Source organism: Hylobates moloch, unplaced genomic scaffold (assembly GCF_009828535.3).
Source record: "Hylobates moloch isolate HMO894 unplaced genomic scaffold, HMol_V3 SCAFFOLD_7, whole genome shotgun sequence".
NCBI lineage: Eukaryota > Metazoa > Chordata > Mammalia > Primates > Hylobatidae > Hylobates > Hylobates moloch.
Window position 1 is genome coordinate 26,556,326 of NW_026652282.1, and position 17,681 is coordinate 26,574,006.

Below are 17,681 nucleotides of genomic sequence, written 5' to 3' on the forward strand. Positions count from 1 at the left end.
TGCCTCAGCCTCCCGAGTTGCTGGGATTACAGGTGCCTGCCACCACGCCTGGCTAATTTTTGTATTTTTAGTAGAGACAGGGTTTCACCATGTTGGCCAGGTTGGTCTCGAACTCCTGACCTCAAGTGATCCGCCCACCTCAACCTCCCAAAGCGCTGGGATTACAGGCGTGAGCCACCACACCTGGCCAACAGTGAATTTTTTAAGTACTGAAAATATCTATGAATGCTACCAACTTCTGAAACTCTTCCTGATTAACTCAGCACAGAAAATTCCCTCTCATTTTGAGCTTCAATTGTTCAAACTGCTTCCATGGCAGTTCAAACTGCTATGTCTCCCTCTATCAAATGGGGACAACAAAGCCAGGCTTCATGGTCTATTTTAGGCTCAGAAGCTGTCAGAAGCATTTTACTGAGCCACTATGGAGAAGAGACAAGCAGAGCAAACTTCTGCCTGAAAAACAAGCAGTTACACCGAGTACTTCTAATATAATGGTGACTAACAAAAATCCTTCTAGGCAGAAAAGGAGAAAACACAAAACAGTGAGTTCACTGTTACATCTTAAATAATGAACAACATGCATTAGCCATCATGATTTCCTGCACTTGCCACGTTATAAGCTCATAAAACTTCCTAAAAATATTTCATTAACTTTGAAAACTAATAAATCTAGTGATTACAATTTATATTTTTCAAAACGTAAGAAAAGCAGGCTTTGTGCATAAGACCTTGAGTGTCAAGAAAGTTTAGAGAGGCTAACAACTCATTAAACTGTACAGCGAATCATAAAATTCAATTTGAATTGAATCTTCCATTTTGGCCCAACCTACACATGTAAAATCCAGCAAAACGAATCATTCTAAGTCACAAGCTGCTATATGTGTTTTAGAACAGATACTATTTTCTATATTACCCCTAAATAAACCAAGGTCTAAGTAAATGGTTTCTAGCTTTTCTCTAGTTAAGCTAAGTTCTTTCTTAAAAGGAAACTCATTCTAATTCATATTTTTCTTCTCGAAGAGGGAGCTTATATTTTTCTGTTTCTGCACCTTGAACATGAGTATTGTGGGAAAGTATTAGGGGATTAGCAGGAGATAAACGTGGTTTTTGTCTTCACCACTAAGTGGATCAAATTAGTGGGTATATGGCCATGATTTTATTCTGCCACACGACGACCTGCGAGACAAGGTGGAAAAAGCAGATTCTAGAGGCACTGATGGATACAGGCAAAGCTGGGTAACAAGGATACCCCAAAATGTAATGTCTTTGATCAAACTGAAGTATATTTGTCTCAATAAATAAACCAATAGCTAGCAGCCCCAGACCAGTCAGGTGATTCCGTTCAATTAAGTCATTCAGGGACTCAAGTCCCTTATATATTGTTGCTCCCCATTTTTTCCTCATATTTCTGGTAGAAGCCAGTTCACTGATACATCTGCTTTCCAGTCTGCAGGAAAGGGAAAAATAAACTCCAAGGCATGCGGCTTTATCATAAAGGAAATGACCAGGAAATTGCACACATCACTTCTTCATACATCTCGTTGACCCGGTCTCAGGCACATGGCCACATTTAGCTGCAAGAGAAGCTAAGAAATGTGGTCTATAACTGGGTAGCCACGTGCTTACCTAAAATTCTAGGGACTATACTACTAAAAGGAAGAAAGGACTAATAGACACTGGGACACATTTAGTGGTCTGTGCCTCAAGAGGTATCAGCCAGGGTTTGGAGATGACATATTAAGCACAAAAAAGATAAGGCAATGTATGGACAGGGTCTGTTCAAGAGAATCACAACTTACATGTAACAATGGTGGTCACTTACATTTGAATAAACCGCTAGGGGTATTTCACTTTCACCACCACTAATTTTCTTTACTTTCCTCCTTCTTTCATTTTTCTTTCTGTCTTGCTCCTCCTTTTCATATTCCAATTTTCCCCCTGTATTTTTCCTTTTTGTTTCAACTGCTTATGATACTGAGGTCTAAAGAATTTACTGAGTAATGACCACAGATACATGCTTTCTTTATGCATTTTTAATGGCTAATATAAATATACTTGGAGGCTAAAAGTGCAATAATTTGCTTTAAATGTGTAGGACTCTGGAAAGATGAGAAAGCACTGTAAGTTAAAGAAATCAAGAAAGGATTTGGAATAGTGACTATGTAATTAAAAGAGCAGAAATAAAGGATGTGCCTTATCAAGATATAATCACAAATATTTGAGGATAAAAAGACCTCTGTATTAAAACCTAAAGATATCTGCATTACAAAAAAATGTTCACTTTGTGGATGACTTGAAAAACTTTCGAAATGAGTAAAATCATAAGCAGATCTGATGTTTTTGTCAGAAAGCAAATCACGAGGTACTTCTTCCATCCACTCAACTCAAGGGTAACAATGGCTGTACTTTCTGCCCTTCATCATCACCAGGAGTTTCTGAGTAGCCTTTTAGAGCAAATCAGTTTCCTGGCAGGTGAGTAATTTCTACTGTATAGTCATCATTTTCCTGCATCATTTATCTAAGACCCATCTTCTCAACACTCAGGTGCAACATCACACCTTCCCAGGGGTGAGGTCATCAAGTGCATCTGGGTGTTAACAGATGTTTGATGTTAACAAGAGGGACACCCCCTCTTCTGGCTGGTGTCCACCGATTGTTCTAGACACCATGAACTTTTGTTTCATGCAGGTAGAAAACAGCCATCAAGAGCTAAAATTTGAGCCCTTACAAGAATCTTTTTACTACCCAGCACAATGTGGTCATAATATTCCCATTTTTCAGGCCTTTTTCCTTCAAGTGAATAAGATTTCCTCTCTATTCTAGAGGCGCCATGCTACTGCCTCTCTATATTTTATTACTGTGGTAAATCCCCCAGCAGCTTATTCCAAGTTCACTGTGCAGCCCTCTGATTCCCGAAAGGCATAATTTGGCCTAACTTGATATATATATACTATATATCATCACTTACAGTAAAGTTTGTCCCATAATAGTAATACTACTACTACTACTACTACTAATTGCTAACAATGAGTGAGCACTCACCATGGGTACTATAAATGTATATTAACTTAATTAACTCCAAGTCATTTGTTGTTACTTAAATTCTCTTATAATCTATTGATCAAACAATTGAGTTGCTTTGTTCCTAAAAGCTACAAAAATATATAGTAATGTAGTATAAAATCTATTTTCATAAAGAAATCTGACACTACAGCTGAATTATGGTTAGCAAATTTAAAATTCATACCTTGTTTTCCTCTTGTGATTTTGTCTCCTTGAAATTTGAGCAGATGTTGTTATATCTTGCAGCAATCACATCCTCAACTATGAGCTTAATATAACGTACCCCTTTCATTACTTTTCCTTTCTTTTAGAATTCTTAGATAAATCTCTGATTTCCAAAGAACTATCTGTGCTTTGATATTGGCAACGATTATCTGCTGTAGGTCCTGGTACTTATTTAGGTAAAAGATCTTAATGAAGTTCCAAGGAACTTCATTTGTCTCCGCGTGTGTGTGTGTGTGTGTGTGTGTGTGTGTGTGAGAGAGAGAGAGAGAGACAGAGAGACAGAGACAAAAAAATTCTTCTCTTTTTTCATTTCTGAATAAAGCTTTCTAGAAGAGCCATTCAGTGTAACTAATGACAAAAGATAAATATGTTTTGTAAACCACTTTGCTTTTATCCTAAATGGGGAGTCTTTGGCAAAACATTTATCTTTACCATGACCGTAGAGTAATTTTAATATACATGATTAATGGTGCAAATGAAATTAAAATCCCCCTACTATTCAACATCTTACTTAAGAACAAAATGCTATTTCCTAATTGCAAAGAGTAAAATGTCTGGATGTTGATGCTTTTTAATTAGAGGAGAATTTTGTTTTTAATTAAAAAGAGCTTTTTTATTTTTCAATAAGTTAGAGAGTGTCCTCTAGTGGAGAGAGAGATTTAGAAATGGCTGTATGATACCCAGTTAGAACTGTGCTCCACTTTGCTGATTGGAATCTACTGGGTGAAGGGAAAAAGTATTGTTTCTCCTCTAAGACAATCAAATCGTGGCCTAGTTAAAAGGCTGCAGTGTGACAAGCATTGTTCTCATTTTAGATAGGAATGATTTTTTATGATCAATTTTAGAGTGCTTCCTTCTGAACCTGGTGAGATTGAGCTGACTGCGCACCTTTCTGCCAAAAAGGAGGCAGAAGCATTTAGTGCAATTTACTGTGGCTTTTACAGATACCAACTTGAGGCAGCAAGAATACCATTATCTTCAGGACTACAGCCCTGGCTGACTGATATATTTGATGTGTGCAGATCCCTAGGCCATAGCTTAAATTTGTTTCTTTTATTACTTGAAGGAAAACAAAGAAACAAAATTGAGAGACAAATTAAATAAAGGTCTCTCTTCTCCTTAACTTGTGGAATTCTAATGCTAATTTCCTGTATTTCTGGTTAAATGTGGTAAGCAGTCTTAGCTCTATCACTTGTGTATCAGAGATGAGAGGTGGAGGAGTTTTTTCAATATCTAAATGGAAGAGGGTACGGAAGAGCTGTGGTGGTTGTCTCTCTGAATCACATACTAGAATTGCCTTATCAGAAATTGCTTATTACAGCAAATTAGAGACTGAAAGAAAAGAACGATAGTTGCTCTTGATAACAAGCTAAATAGCTTGGACTTAAATAAAGATAAAAATTTTATTGCTGATTCTTTTAATTTCTGTTGTTTAAGTTCTGGGATACATGTGCAGAATGTGCAGGTTGCATAGGTATACATGTGCCATGGTGGTTTGCTGCACCTATCAACCCGTAATCTAGGTTTTAAGCCCCGCATGCATTAGGTATTTATCCTAATGCTCTCCCTCCCATTGCCCCCAACCCCGACAGGCCCCAGTGTGTGATGTTCCCCTCCCTATTCCATGTGTTCTCATTTTTCAACTCACACTTATCAGTGAGAACATGCAGTGTTTGGTTTTCTGTTCCTGTGTTAGTTTGCTGAAGATGATGGCTTCCAGCTTCATCCATGTCCCTGCAGAGGACATGATCTCATTCTTTTTTTATGGCTGCATAGTATTCCATGGTGTATATGTGCCACATTTTCTTTATCCAGTCTATCATTGATGGGCATTTGGGTTGTTTCCAAGTCTTTGCTATTGTAAATAGTGCTGCAGTACACACATATGTGTGCATGCATCTTTATAGTAGAATGATTTATAATCCTTTGGGTATATACCCAGTAATGGGATTGCTGGGTCAAATGGTATTTCTGGTTCTAGATCCTTGAGGAATCGCCACACTGTCTTCCACAATGGTTGAACTAATTTACACTCCCACCAACAGAGTGAAAGCATTCCTATTTCTCCACAGCCTAGCCAGCATCTATTGTTTCCTGACTACTTAACAGTCACTATTCTGAATGGTATGAGATGTTTTTGATTTGCATTTCTCTAATGATCGGTGATAATGAGCTTTTTTTCATATGTATGTTGACTGCATAAATGTCTCCTTTTGAGAAGTGTCTGTTCATATCCTTTGCCCACTTTTTGATGGGGTTTTTTTTTTCTTGTAAATTTGTTTAAGTTCCTTGTAGATTCTGGATATTAGACCTTTGTCAGATGGGTAGATTGAACTTTCTCCCATTCTGTAGGTTGCCTATTCACTCTAATACTAGTTTCTTTTGTTGTGCAGAAGCTCTTTAGTTTAATTAGATCCCATTTGTCAATTTTGGCTTTTTTTGCAATTGCTTTGGTGTTTCAGTCATGAAGTCTTTGCCCATGCCTATGTCCTGAATGATATTGCCTAGGTTTTCTTCTAGGGGTTTTATGGTTTTGGGTTTTACATTTAAGTCTTTAACCCATCTTGAGTTGATTTTTGTATAAAAGTGTGAGGAAGGGGTCCAGTTTCAGTTTTCTGCATATGGCTAGCCAGTTTTCCTAGCACCATTTAGTAAACAGGGAATCCTTTCCCCATTGCTTGTTGCTGATTCTTATATTTGAAAAAAAGGGGCATAAGGAGAGTGTTCATAAAATCCTTCAGTAATCCAACAAATGTCAGAGCCATAATGAGCAATAAGGCAAATATCATATTCCTTTTTATAGATATTTTTCAGAAACATGTATAGTCCTGACTCTCACACAGACGGAAGAATGAATACATGTTAAAAAATTTTTTGCTCGTGTGATGTGAGGGGACCAAGCAGATGTTATGACCAGTTCAAAGGAAATATCAAAGCAGCAGATTTACACAGATTAAAGAAATGTTGAGATTAATCGTAAATGGAGACAAAATTGTTTTTTTCCCCAGGTTATAGGGGGGATAGGAGAGGTGAGTCAATTAAATCACTATCAGACAGGAGAGAATTTGTACCCCTATCAGTGTCCTACATTTTACAGAGTCAAAATATAGTTCAAAGACAGTAAAAAAGCCTTTGGGAGGCCGAGGCAGGTGGATCACGAGGTCAGGAGATCGAGACCATCCTGGCTAACACAGTGAAACCCCATCTCTACTAAAAATACAAAAAATTAGCCGGGCGTCATGGCAGGCACCTGTAGGCCCAGCTACTTGGGAGGCTGAAACAGGAGAATGGCGTGAACCCGGGAGGCGGAGCTTGCAGTGAGCCCAGATCGCGCCACTGCACTCTAGCCTGGGCAATAGAGCGAGACTCTGTCTCAAAAAATAAAAATAAATAAATAAATAAAACAGTAAAAAAGCAAGAATCCAATAATCTGGAAGGGTGTGCCATAGACCAATGAGTAGTTTTCCAATGAAAGATAATTTCTTTCTACATAACTTTGTGTATATATATATTTCTGTAGCTTGGTTGGGTTGCCAGTGACCCAGTTTTATATCCTACTTTCTTGTCTACACCAGCTACACTACCTACAACTGCCATTATCGTGAACCCTCTTTCTCTTTCCTCTTCTCCAGCCTCCCTGTCCTTGCTTCCTGCTTACAGGACCTGCCCTAATATTTTTCAATTTTGTTGCTTTTCTGAGCCCCGGTTCCACTTTAAACAAATTCCAAGGTAAAAACAAATTGTTCTGGACAGTTAACTGTAATCACTTGCATGAAAAATCACCTGAGGGTGCTTGTTAAAAATTCAAATCCCTGGAACTCTCCAGACTTGACTTGCTGAATCTAAATCTGGTGGGGGTTGGAGGTAAATTTTTTGACAATAAATTTGGAACTCACTGACTTAAGTAAAATAAGAAAAAAATGTAACATCAAAGCCATATGACTCTAAGCTAAATGACACTGTAGAATATATGGGAGTATAAAATAAAAACTGATATGAAAGTTAGTGGAAATACGCAAGAAAAAGCAAAGTTCATGGTAGCATTAGTAATTGCTAGTAATAACTTTCCCTAAAGTTCCTATCACAATCTAGCACTAATTATTTTCAGGTTGAATATCTGGAATGTCAATCTATTAATTTTTTAATGTCCATTCTAGATGCTATGCTAAGTGAGTTTTAAAATTATTTTTCCTTTTTAATTGAAAGCATACCCAGACACACATTAAATAAACACAAAAAATAAAAATTCATAATCATTCTGTTTTTTCTTTGTATCACTTTCCCTTCTACTGAATTTTACTAATTATAAATTTAAATCTTTTAATCTTGAACTTTTTTATTTCTAGACTTCAATTTTAAGAAATTATTTTTCCTCCACATATTTATAAAATATATGCTTTCTCCTATATAGTATATTTGTTTCGTAGTAATATTTAACTCTAATGAATCCCACATTTATTTTTCTATATTATATGAAACTAATTTTTGTTTTCAGAACATAATGCATTTCTGATAACTCATTGCCTGGAGTTAAATCTGGTACCATATCTGAGCACTACAATTGATTTCAAAGAGCTGTATCACTGCCTGCGGGACAAACATGACGTTGTTTTTTTATAATTGTTTTAAAATATATTTTGCTCTTTGTTTAGACCAACAACATAATGTCCAGATCTATCATCATTACACTTTAGTATAGTTGTTGACGATATTCACCTACTTAAATTTCTAAATAAATATAGAATTATTTTGTTGAGTTCTACATCTTATTGGACTTTTGTTATCATTAGCATTACATCTGTTTAATTGTTTGTTTATTGCTAGTATAAATAGGATCTCTTCTATTTTCTAATTAGTAGCTGTAGAAATCGTGGATGATAATGATTTCCAAATATCATAGACCATAACTAACTACAGAGTTTCTTCTTAAGGCCAGCAAAACTACGATAAAAATCGATGTCTCTTAGAGAATAAGATTAAAAAAATTTAAATCACATTAGCTATAGCTAAACTATAAGTACATTAAATTGCTACAAATCATGTAGTTTAAAAAAACCCCTCAAATTTGCCAGATTTGCAGACTTACCCCACTAAGGAAAACTGGCATTCTTCTGAATTGCCTTCATCAATTATTTATTGCTGCAGGGTTGCAATAGGCTGAGGTAGATGCTCTTATAGAGCATCTAATATTTCGTATTAGGCAGATACTGTTTCATTTTAAAATTTCAAGCCTTGTGCCTGTAATCACAGCTACTCAGGAGAGGGGAAGATTCCTTGAGCCCAGGAGTTCAAGACCAGGCTGGGTAACATAGCAAGACCCCATTTCAAAAAATATACATATAAGCAAGCTTTTAATAATTTTAGAATCTATACTCTTAAGACCCACATTCTCTCTTGGTTTTATTTTGCGTATTCTCTTTTGAGTTTCTTAAGGGTATTTTTGTCTGGACCTAAAGTTCTATCCAAATATATTGAAAAAAATGGGTAGCCCCTCCTTTGAGAATTACCACATAGACTCCGTTTGATCTATAGGATAGCGAGTCTTATTTTTACATGATTATATTTTGTTTAAAATAACTCGAACTATACAGAATTTTATATTTTGGAATACCAATACAAAAGAATGTTATATCAAAAGGACAAATTTTAAAATTTTGCTAGTAAGTGATTACAATATGTGTCTTAGATTTGAATATTTGAAATAACTCTTTTTAAAAAGTCAAAATATAGGGCTTTTTAATTGGTTAAGTATGCAATCAGATTATCTTCAAACAGTGTTTTTATTGAAATTAGTTCAATATATTAAGCCTTTATTTGGCAATTTTCATCTCTATGCACTTTCCAAATGTTAACTAATTAATCTGCTTGACAATATTCCATTAAACAGTTGTACACATTTTATGTTCATACACTCCTATAAACTTTAATAATAATAATAATGCTTTTGTCAGCTTTTTAAAACATCTCATTGCTTTGTTATGTCCTATTGCATTAGTAAAACTTCTAAAACATTATCATACTAAAATAATGCTGGCCAGGTGCAGTGGCTCATGCCTGTAATCCCAGCACTTTGGGAGGCCAAGATGGGAGGATTGCTTAAGCCCAGAAGTTTGAGACTAGCCTGGGCAACATAGGGAGACCATGTCTCTATTTAAAAATAAAATAAAAAATTAGCTAGGCACACCAGCCTGGGTGACAAAACTAGACCCTGTCTCAAAAAATTAGCCAGGCATGGTTACACATGCATGTAGTTCCAGCTACCCAGGAGGATGAGGTGAGAGGATTGCTTGAGCTCGGGAGGTTGAAGCTGCAGTGAACCGTGATTGTTTCACTGCACTCCAGCCTGAGCAACAGAGTGAGACCCTATCTCAAAACAAACAAACAAACAACTGAAAAGAATGCTAGTAGGCACGTTTCTATAAACCAACAACATCCAAGCCGAGTGCCAAATCAAGAATGCAATCCCATTCACAATAGCCACAAAAAAATAAAATAAAATGCCTAGAAATACAGCTAGCCAGGAGGGTGAAAGATCTCTACAACAAAAATTACAAAACACTGCTGAAAGAAATCAGTGATGACACAAATGGAAGAACATTCCACACTCATAGATAAAAATAATCAATATTGTTAAAATGGACATTCTGCCCAAAACAATTTAAAGATTCAGTGCTATTATTAAAAAGTCAAAACAGATGCTGGCAAGGTTCTGAAGACAAGGGAACACTTATATACTGCTGGTGGGAATGTAAATTAGTTCAGCCACTGTAGAAAGCAGTTTGATGATTTCTCAAAGAACTCAGAGCTACCATTGGACCCAGCATCCCATTATTGGGTATATACCCAAAGGAATATAATTTTTTTTTTTTTACCATAAATACACATGCGTGTGTATGTTCATTGCAGCACTATTCACAATAGCAGACATGGAATCAACCTAAATGCACATCAGTGGTAGACTAGATAAAGAAAACGTGGTTTATATACACCATGGAATACTATGCAGCCATCAAAAAGAATGATATCATGTCCTTTGCAGCAACATGGATGGAGCGAGAGACCATTATTGTAAATGAAGGGAAAGAAAAGCAAATACCACATGTTCTCACTTATAAGTGGAAGCTAAACATTGAGTACACAATACAGGTATACTTGAGGGTGGAGGGTAGAGGGTGAGAGGAGGCTGCGAACAGAAAAACTACCTACCAGATACCATGCTTATCACCTGGGTGATGAAATAATCTGTACACCAAACCCCCGTGACATATAATTTACCTATATAACAAACCTGCACATGTACCCCTGAAATGAAAGTAAAAATTTGAAAAAAAAAATAATGCTTGTAGGCATATTTCTATTGAATTTAAAGGAGATGATACTGTGAGTCCCACTGTATATTCTTATTTAACATGTTTACTTTTAAATATTCAGAATTAAATATTCTCAGTATTTCCTAATAAAGCAAGCCTTCAATAATTTAGTTCCTAAAAATTGCCAAGTAAAAATATAGTCTGATTTTATAATCATACATTTTATAAATCATTTTATAAATTCATTATAGTGTTTATAACACAAAAGTAGGTAAATAAAGCATTTTAGGTATGATGTTGACAATTACATGCTACAATCCAATGAGAAGCCTTTTTATCTTGATAATGTTTTCATAATTTTGAACAGTACTGGTTATTAGCAAAATAGCTATATTTAATAATAAAATTTTGGTTTAATATGAATGTTAGGGACCACAAAGAGATCCTACTTCACTCTCACTAGGATGGCTATAATCAAAGCAACAGATACTAAGAAGCGTTGACAAGCCTGTGGAGAAACTGGAACCTTCATACATTGCTGGCAGGAATGTAAAATGGCACAGCCACTTTGAAAACCAGTTTGTTATTTCTTCAAATATTTAAACATAAGATTCTCTTATGGCCTAGCAAATCACTCCTAGGTATATACACAAGAAAAATGAAAACATATGTCCACACAAAAACTTAGCAGCAGTATTCACAATAGCCAAAAAGTGGAAACAACCCAAATGTTCATCAGCTGATGAATGAACAAAATCAACATATGGGATATATTCACACAATGGGATGTTATTGATACATGCTATAACATGAATAAACCTTGAAGACATTAAACTAAGCAAAAGAAACCAGACATAAAAGACAATAATATTGTATGACTCCATTTATACCAGATGTCCATAGAGACAGAAAGTAGAAGTAGATTCGTGGTTGCTAGGGGCTAAAATGGGGAGTGGCTGCCAGTTGGTACAGGGTTCCTTTTTGGGGTGATAAAAGTGTCCTAAAATTGACTGTGGTTCTGATTGTACAATTCTGTGCATATACAGAAAACCATGGAATTGTACAAATTCATGATATGTGAATTTTATCTCAATAAAGCTATTAAAATATGCATACTGTGTATGTAAAAAATAATTTTATAGACAGTAGCATCTGGTAAATGTTTAACACTTGGCTCTCTAAATGTAGTTCTGCCAAGAATACAGTTGATATTTTTGTTTACATTAGCTAATAAAACAATGGAGGTGCATATCAGAACTTTACTCATTCATCAATGATGTAAATGAGTTCTTTGCCGAATCAAATTTTAGTAGGAGAATATCTTCTTGATGTTTGTGCTATTCCCAATATGGCAGCTATAGACACAACACACTTTTAATTTAACCTGCATTATTAACATTTTCCCATCATGTTTTAAGTACAGTCAGTCAACAAAACAATAAATCATAGCCTGATTTGTAGTATTTGCCAATGTATGGGGTAAATACTCCCCCTATAGTCTTTTTCAAGCTACCAACATAATGTCATTAAACATATAGTTGAGAAGAGATGTGCAGTAGTACACTATTCTATAGTATTTCTACCATATGGATACTATAGCTGTAAACAATCTCAAAAGATGAATGAATGGTAAAATGTAGCAAAATAATTTGGAAGTTTTGAGTATCTGTTATTTTTAATTTTTTTTTGTATTTCCATAATTTAATTTTCAACGACTGTGCTTAACAGCCTGCTCGCAGAATTTCTGAAAATGTGGTAACTGACTTTTGCAAGCTGGTATGGAATCATACCACTGAAATAATACCTGAATGAGGAGGCTCTGTACTTACAATGTGAAGCCTAGTTTACACGACAAATTTGGCCTATGGAGACATGTAGACATGTAGCCTTTAATTAATGAAGCTTTAAAAAAAGGGAAACAAGGTAAAATGAAAGTTCAAAAGATATTAAGTAGGTTATTCATTAATTTGAGATTATCTATTGAGTTCTTAATATATTCAAGATGCTGTAATGGGTCCTGGTAATACGAAGGTAAATAAAGATATAATTTCTGCCTTTGGGGAATGCATAGTCAAGTTGCTGGGATAGGTATGTGAGCAAAGCAGATATTGAAAGGACTATATTATGATAAAACATAAATATGTTCCAAAGTCTATGGAGAAAGGAGAAGAGAAGGAGGAAGAAAAATTAAATGAGTATTTTTTGAAAGTACAGGCCTGCATTTTGGAAGAAGTGTCATTTGAATTGAATTTAATGGATGAAGAGTGTATTAGGTGAAAATGAGAATTTAAAGCAAAGAATATAGTCTTAAATAAAATCAAGAGACTATAAAATGGAATATGAATGGGTGACTCCCGAAATTCAGATGCTAAAAACCTGCTGTGTAATTGGCATATCCTAGTTCATTGGCCCAAAGTACAAACACGGTCCCATCATTTATTACTTTCATAACTACTATTTGTCCTTTTTAATCCTTATTTGCCCTTATTCGGTGGACATACATCACTTACTCCTAAGCTCCACCCTGCTCCATGAATTTCTATCAAGTCCTGGTTCTTATTCAGATTCAGAGGAAAGGATAATAGTCCTTCATTCCCACTTTCAAGCACAAGGTAATACACAGTTGGGGGTCCAACGTCACAGCTGACACAGGTGTGATTAATTACTTTTTCCAAATAAGTAGTACCTGGTGAATCCAGCTTTTCTCCACAACACTAAGGCCCCAGGTTAGAGACCCAGGTGTGAGCTTGACCTCACCTGGCCTGCTCTCAGAATTGACTCCATCGGACTCCTAGTGTCTAGGCTGTGAGCAGAGCAATGCATCAGAAAGGAAGTGGTAACTTTGCTTAGCCACACAAATGTGTACAATTAAGAGAAACCACTGAAAAGCCTCTTCACAGAACAAAGCACTGCTCAAATGGACTTTCTGTTCTGCCTATATTGAGAAGCAGCTGGCAGTTCCCAGATCTCTTTCTCTTTCTGTGTGGGTGACACAGTCATATATGCACACACACACACACACACACACATATATACATATATATGTACACACACATATACATATATACACACATATATACACACACACATGTATACACATATATACACATATATGTATACATATATATACATATCGAGAGAGAAAAAAATATATATATTTTCTGCCTTAACAGGATTCCTACTTAATGTCTGGTTTAAGAGGTTCCCTATTATCACATTGATAAAAAGCAGAGTGTTCTGTAGTTACTGCTACCACCTATGCTTTATCACTTTAAGAAATTATGTGGAAATAATCTGATCTTTGCAGTGCTTATTCCTTATGTGATCCCACAGTATTGTAACATTCTCAATCCTTGATTCTGTCTGATCCAATCTCAGGTTTGAAAATACAGTAAGATTGTTCTCTTTAGAATAGAGATGTGATTGCGTCAGTCTCCTATTTGAAATCTTTCCTCAACTTCCCATTGCCCTGAAATGGAAGTCTCATATTTTCCACATGCCATACGTAGAACAGCACTGCTCCTGCTCTTGTGTCATCAGGGCTCCATTCTTCCTCTAATCTTCCCTCTACTTGCCCCTCGTCTACACTTTAGCTTCAGCCCCTTCAAAATTATTTTATTTTCCCCAAAGCTCCCAGGCTTTTTCTCACTCATGCTCTTTCCTCTCTGTCCAGAGTGTTTTTCCATTCTTCTCTCCACCCTCTTCTATTCCTTCCTTGAATTTCACTGTCTGACCCACAACAAGCCCATCTCAAGACTGGTTAGAGTTCTCCTAGGTGTCCCCATAGCACTGTAGATGCACTCAGTACTGGAGCCCCAGGCAGGGTGGGGTAGTCAAAGAACAGGTGAACCAAGATGGCTGAGAAAGCAAATTACTTCTTACATGGGTGCAGGAGCCATTTTTTAGGTGTGGTAGCACAAGGCCTGCAGGTAAAAGAAATGAATAATTATAAAATTATGAAAAATAAAAGTGATTAAAAACGAATTTCACAGTTGATGTTGGAAAGAAAGGAGGGTGATGTGAGACAGTAATTCAGGTTCCAATGAGGAGGTCAATCGGCCTCTCTGCTAAGGAATGTCAGATTCCTTATTTATGATTTTTAAGGTCCCATATTTACTAAAATTGTAATGGAAAATTAGGCAATACCTGGAGATTTCTATTTATGAGTTCCAGGCATTAAGTCCCACCTAAAAACTTAAACTTGGTCTTCTAAAAGACAGATGGTATAAATTATTAATATATACATTTTTAAAACTGTAATACATCTTGATTCCATTAGCATATAATGTTAATCATCATACTAGGTAGTATTTTGAGACTTATTATTGAATTCGTGACTACCTTGGCACTATAACAGATAGTCCTGGTACAAAAAAAAACAAAAACAAAAACAAAAAACAGTGCGCTTATAAAAATGTAAACACAAAGAATATTTGATTTGAAACTGTTTTGTAATGTTGGTTGACACTTGCCGTAGAAATCTGCAATTGATTTCCAATCAATGGAATTGACATTTATTCATTTTGTAATGTAAATATTCTCTGAAGGAGAGGGAATTTTATACTAAAATATTTCTGTACAAAGATGAATAATAAAGAAACCTCCTTGGAGCCTCAGTTTGCCTCTTAAAAGTTTGTAGATATTTTCTGGACTTGCCTTATCTGGTCATCAGTGATGACTATTACATAAAAAATCCGGCTGGGCATGGTGGCTCACGCCTGTAATCCTAGCACTTTGGGAGGCCAAGGCAGGCAGATCACGAGGTCAGTAGTTCAAGACCAGCCTGGCCAGCATGGTGAAACCCCGTCTCTACTAAAAATACAAAAATAAATTAGTCGGGCGTGGTGGCACACGCCTGTAATCCCAGCTACTCCAGAGGCTGAGCAGGAGAATTGCTTAAACCCGGGAGGCAGAGGCTGCAGTGAGCCAAGATCGCATCACTGCATTTCAGCCTGGGCAACAGAGGAAGACTCCATCTCCGGGTTTAGGGGCGGGGGAGGAATCCAAGTCTGTGAGGAATCTCTTAGAGAACATGCAGACATAAGCTAAAATAGAGAAAGCTATATCATGCCATATTAGAAATATTAGAAGAGCAGTAATTTTCATGAATTATTCTTAAACAACAAACATAAGAGAATACGATTAATTTTATCCTATAAAAATTTTGTCATTGTGGAACTTGTAGAATTAAGTTACAGATACTCATGCCCTAGTTTAGAAAGATTACATGTAAGTGCATTCTGCTTTTCTCTATGTTTATGCTGTAGAATCTCTCATAAGCAAAATTTCAAAAAATATATACTATCAACTCATAGCTTAGCTCTGAGGCTTCCAGTACTTAAGAAACCTCCTTCCTTGCTACTTAGGATCGCAGAGTTCTCAGGGCCCTCTGGTAATATTCTTAAGTATCTATGGCTACCACAAATTGAGAGTTTGCTTACTTCAAATGCCAGCAAAGGTGTTGCTTTTTCATTTTCAGCTCCTCGCGTGGTGCCCATCCCTGAGAGTTCCTTTGCCCCAATCCAGACTCACAAGACCCCATCTTATCCCTCAATTTCTGGTTCCATTTAGCAGTAGCAAGATCGTAAAACTAGTATCTACTGGCATATATCAGTTCTGTAATGCTGACTGAAGCTTGAGTAAACCAGGTGCTTGTAAAGTGGCATGAAATATCCAGAAAGAAACTTTACTTTCTACGGGCATTAAATTTACTTCCACCTTTTAGACAGAGACTTCAATTTACTTTATTAAATAATTGACCAATCTGTATTCACCACTAAAACATTCTAAGTAGCATATTGAAATAAACTAATCTTTACAGTAGTATAATTGATTTTACCTGTAATGAAAATCCCAAATATTTATTGTCATGATTTTTGTTTTTTAATGTGTTTTTCTACCTATGTGTTAGCTAGCTTCTTTAATTCAAATGTTATTCTTTATGAATTAAAAATATTTTAATAGCATTCTCTTAGGATCTCGCATTTATGGTTCCCTTTTCTTTGCAGCCAAACATTTTCTATTTCCCACATTCAAGACTGAGAAACACCTTCTATCTGCCCTATAAAATCTTATAATTAGCAACGTTATGTACCCTTTGATATCATGCTTCAAGAAGGGCATATCACCTCTGTGGTATCCTTTGCAATCATTCATGACCTCAATCTAATCATGAGAAAACATCAGGCAAACCGAATGGGAAAAATGTTCTATACAATAGCTGACCAGTCCTCTTGGAAATTTTACAAGTAACTCACATTCCATTAAACAAGCCATGTTGTCGAAAGCACACATTCTATCAATTTGACAAAGATTGAAAATCTCTGAAAAATTATTCTTTTAGAAAGCTATTTTATTAAATCAATGAAAAGTGATCAAAATGTTACCTGTCAGTTTGCCTAAAATAAGTGTGAACAAATAGTTTTATAACACTTTTCCATCACTTCCCTCTGCAGGTGACTCTGCTAATCTAACCTGCAGAGCTTTCTTTGGGTACAGCGGAGATGTCAGTCCTTTAATTTACTGGATGAAAGGAGAAAAATTTATTGAAGATCTGGATGAAAATCGAGTTTGGGAAAGTGACATTAGGTAATTTTTTTTTTAACTTGTACAGTCAAGATTAACATTTACTCCATTAGTGAATAGAAAGTAAGCTGAAAGGATTTTTTGTTGTACTATTATCATAATAAAAATACTACAGTATTTAATGATAAAGAAGCAAAACACTGGTAAGAGACTTACTGTGGAATTACAAAACATGAATGCCATTTGCAAAGAATTTAAGAAAAATCACGAGGATTGTTTCATTAAGCCACATACTGAGTGCGACTGGGGGTGGTGGCTCTCGCCTGTAATCCCAGCACTTTGGGAGGTCAGATTGGGCGGATTGTTTGAGGCCAAGAGTTTGAGACTAGCCTGGCCAACACAGAGAAACGTTGTCTCTACTAAAAATACAAAAATTAGCCAGGCATGGCGTTGCGTGCCTATCGTCCCGGCTACTTGGGAGGCTGAGGCATGAGAATCACTTGAACCTGGGAGGCAGAGGCTGCAGTGAGCCAAGATTCTGCCACTGCACTCCAGCCT

The 17,681-nt window shown here is 36.1% G+C and overlaps 1 protein-coding gene across 1 annotated transcript in view; it reads left to right on the forward strand.

Annotated features, from left to right (window-relative positions):
- Positions 1-17,681, forward strand: part of IL1RAPL1 (interleukin 1 receptor accessory protein like 1) — a 638,631-nt gene that overhangs the window by 580,029 nt on the left and 40,921 nt on the right. Inside the window, exon 6 of the mRNA XM_032756165.2 lies at positions 17,054-17,186. Within this exon, the coding sequence (XP_032612056.1) occupies positions 17,054-17,186 (133 nt within the window). The remainder of the gene's footprint in view (positions 1-17,053; positions 17,187-17,681) is intronic.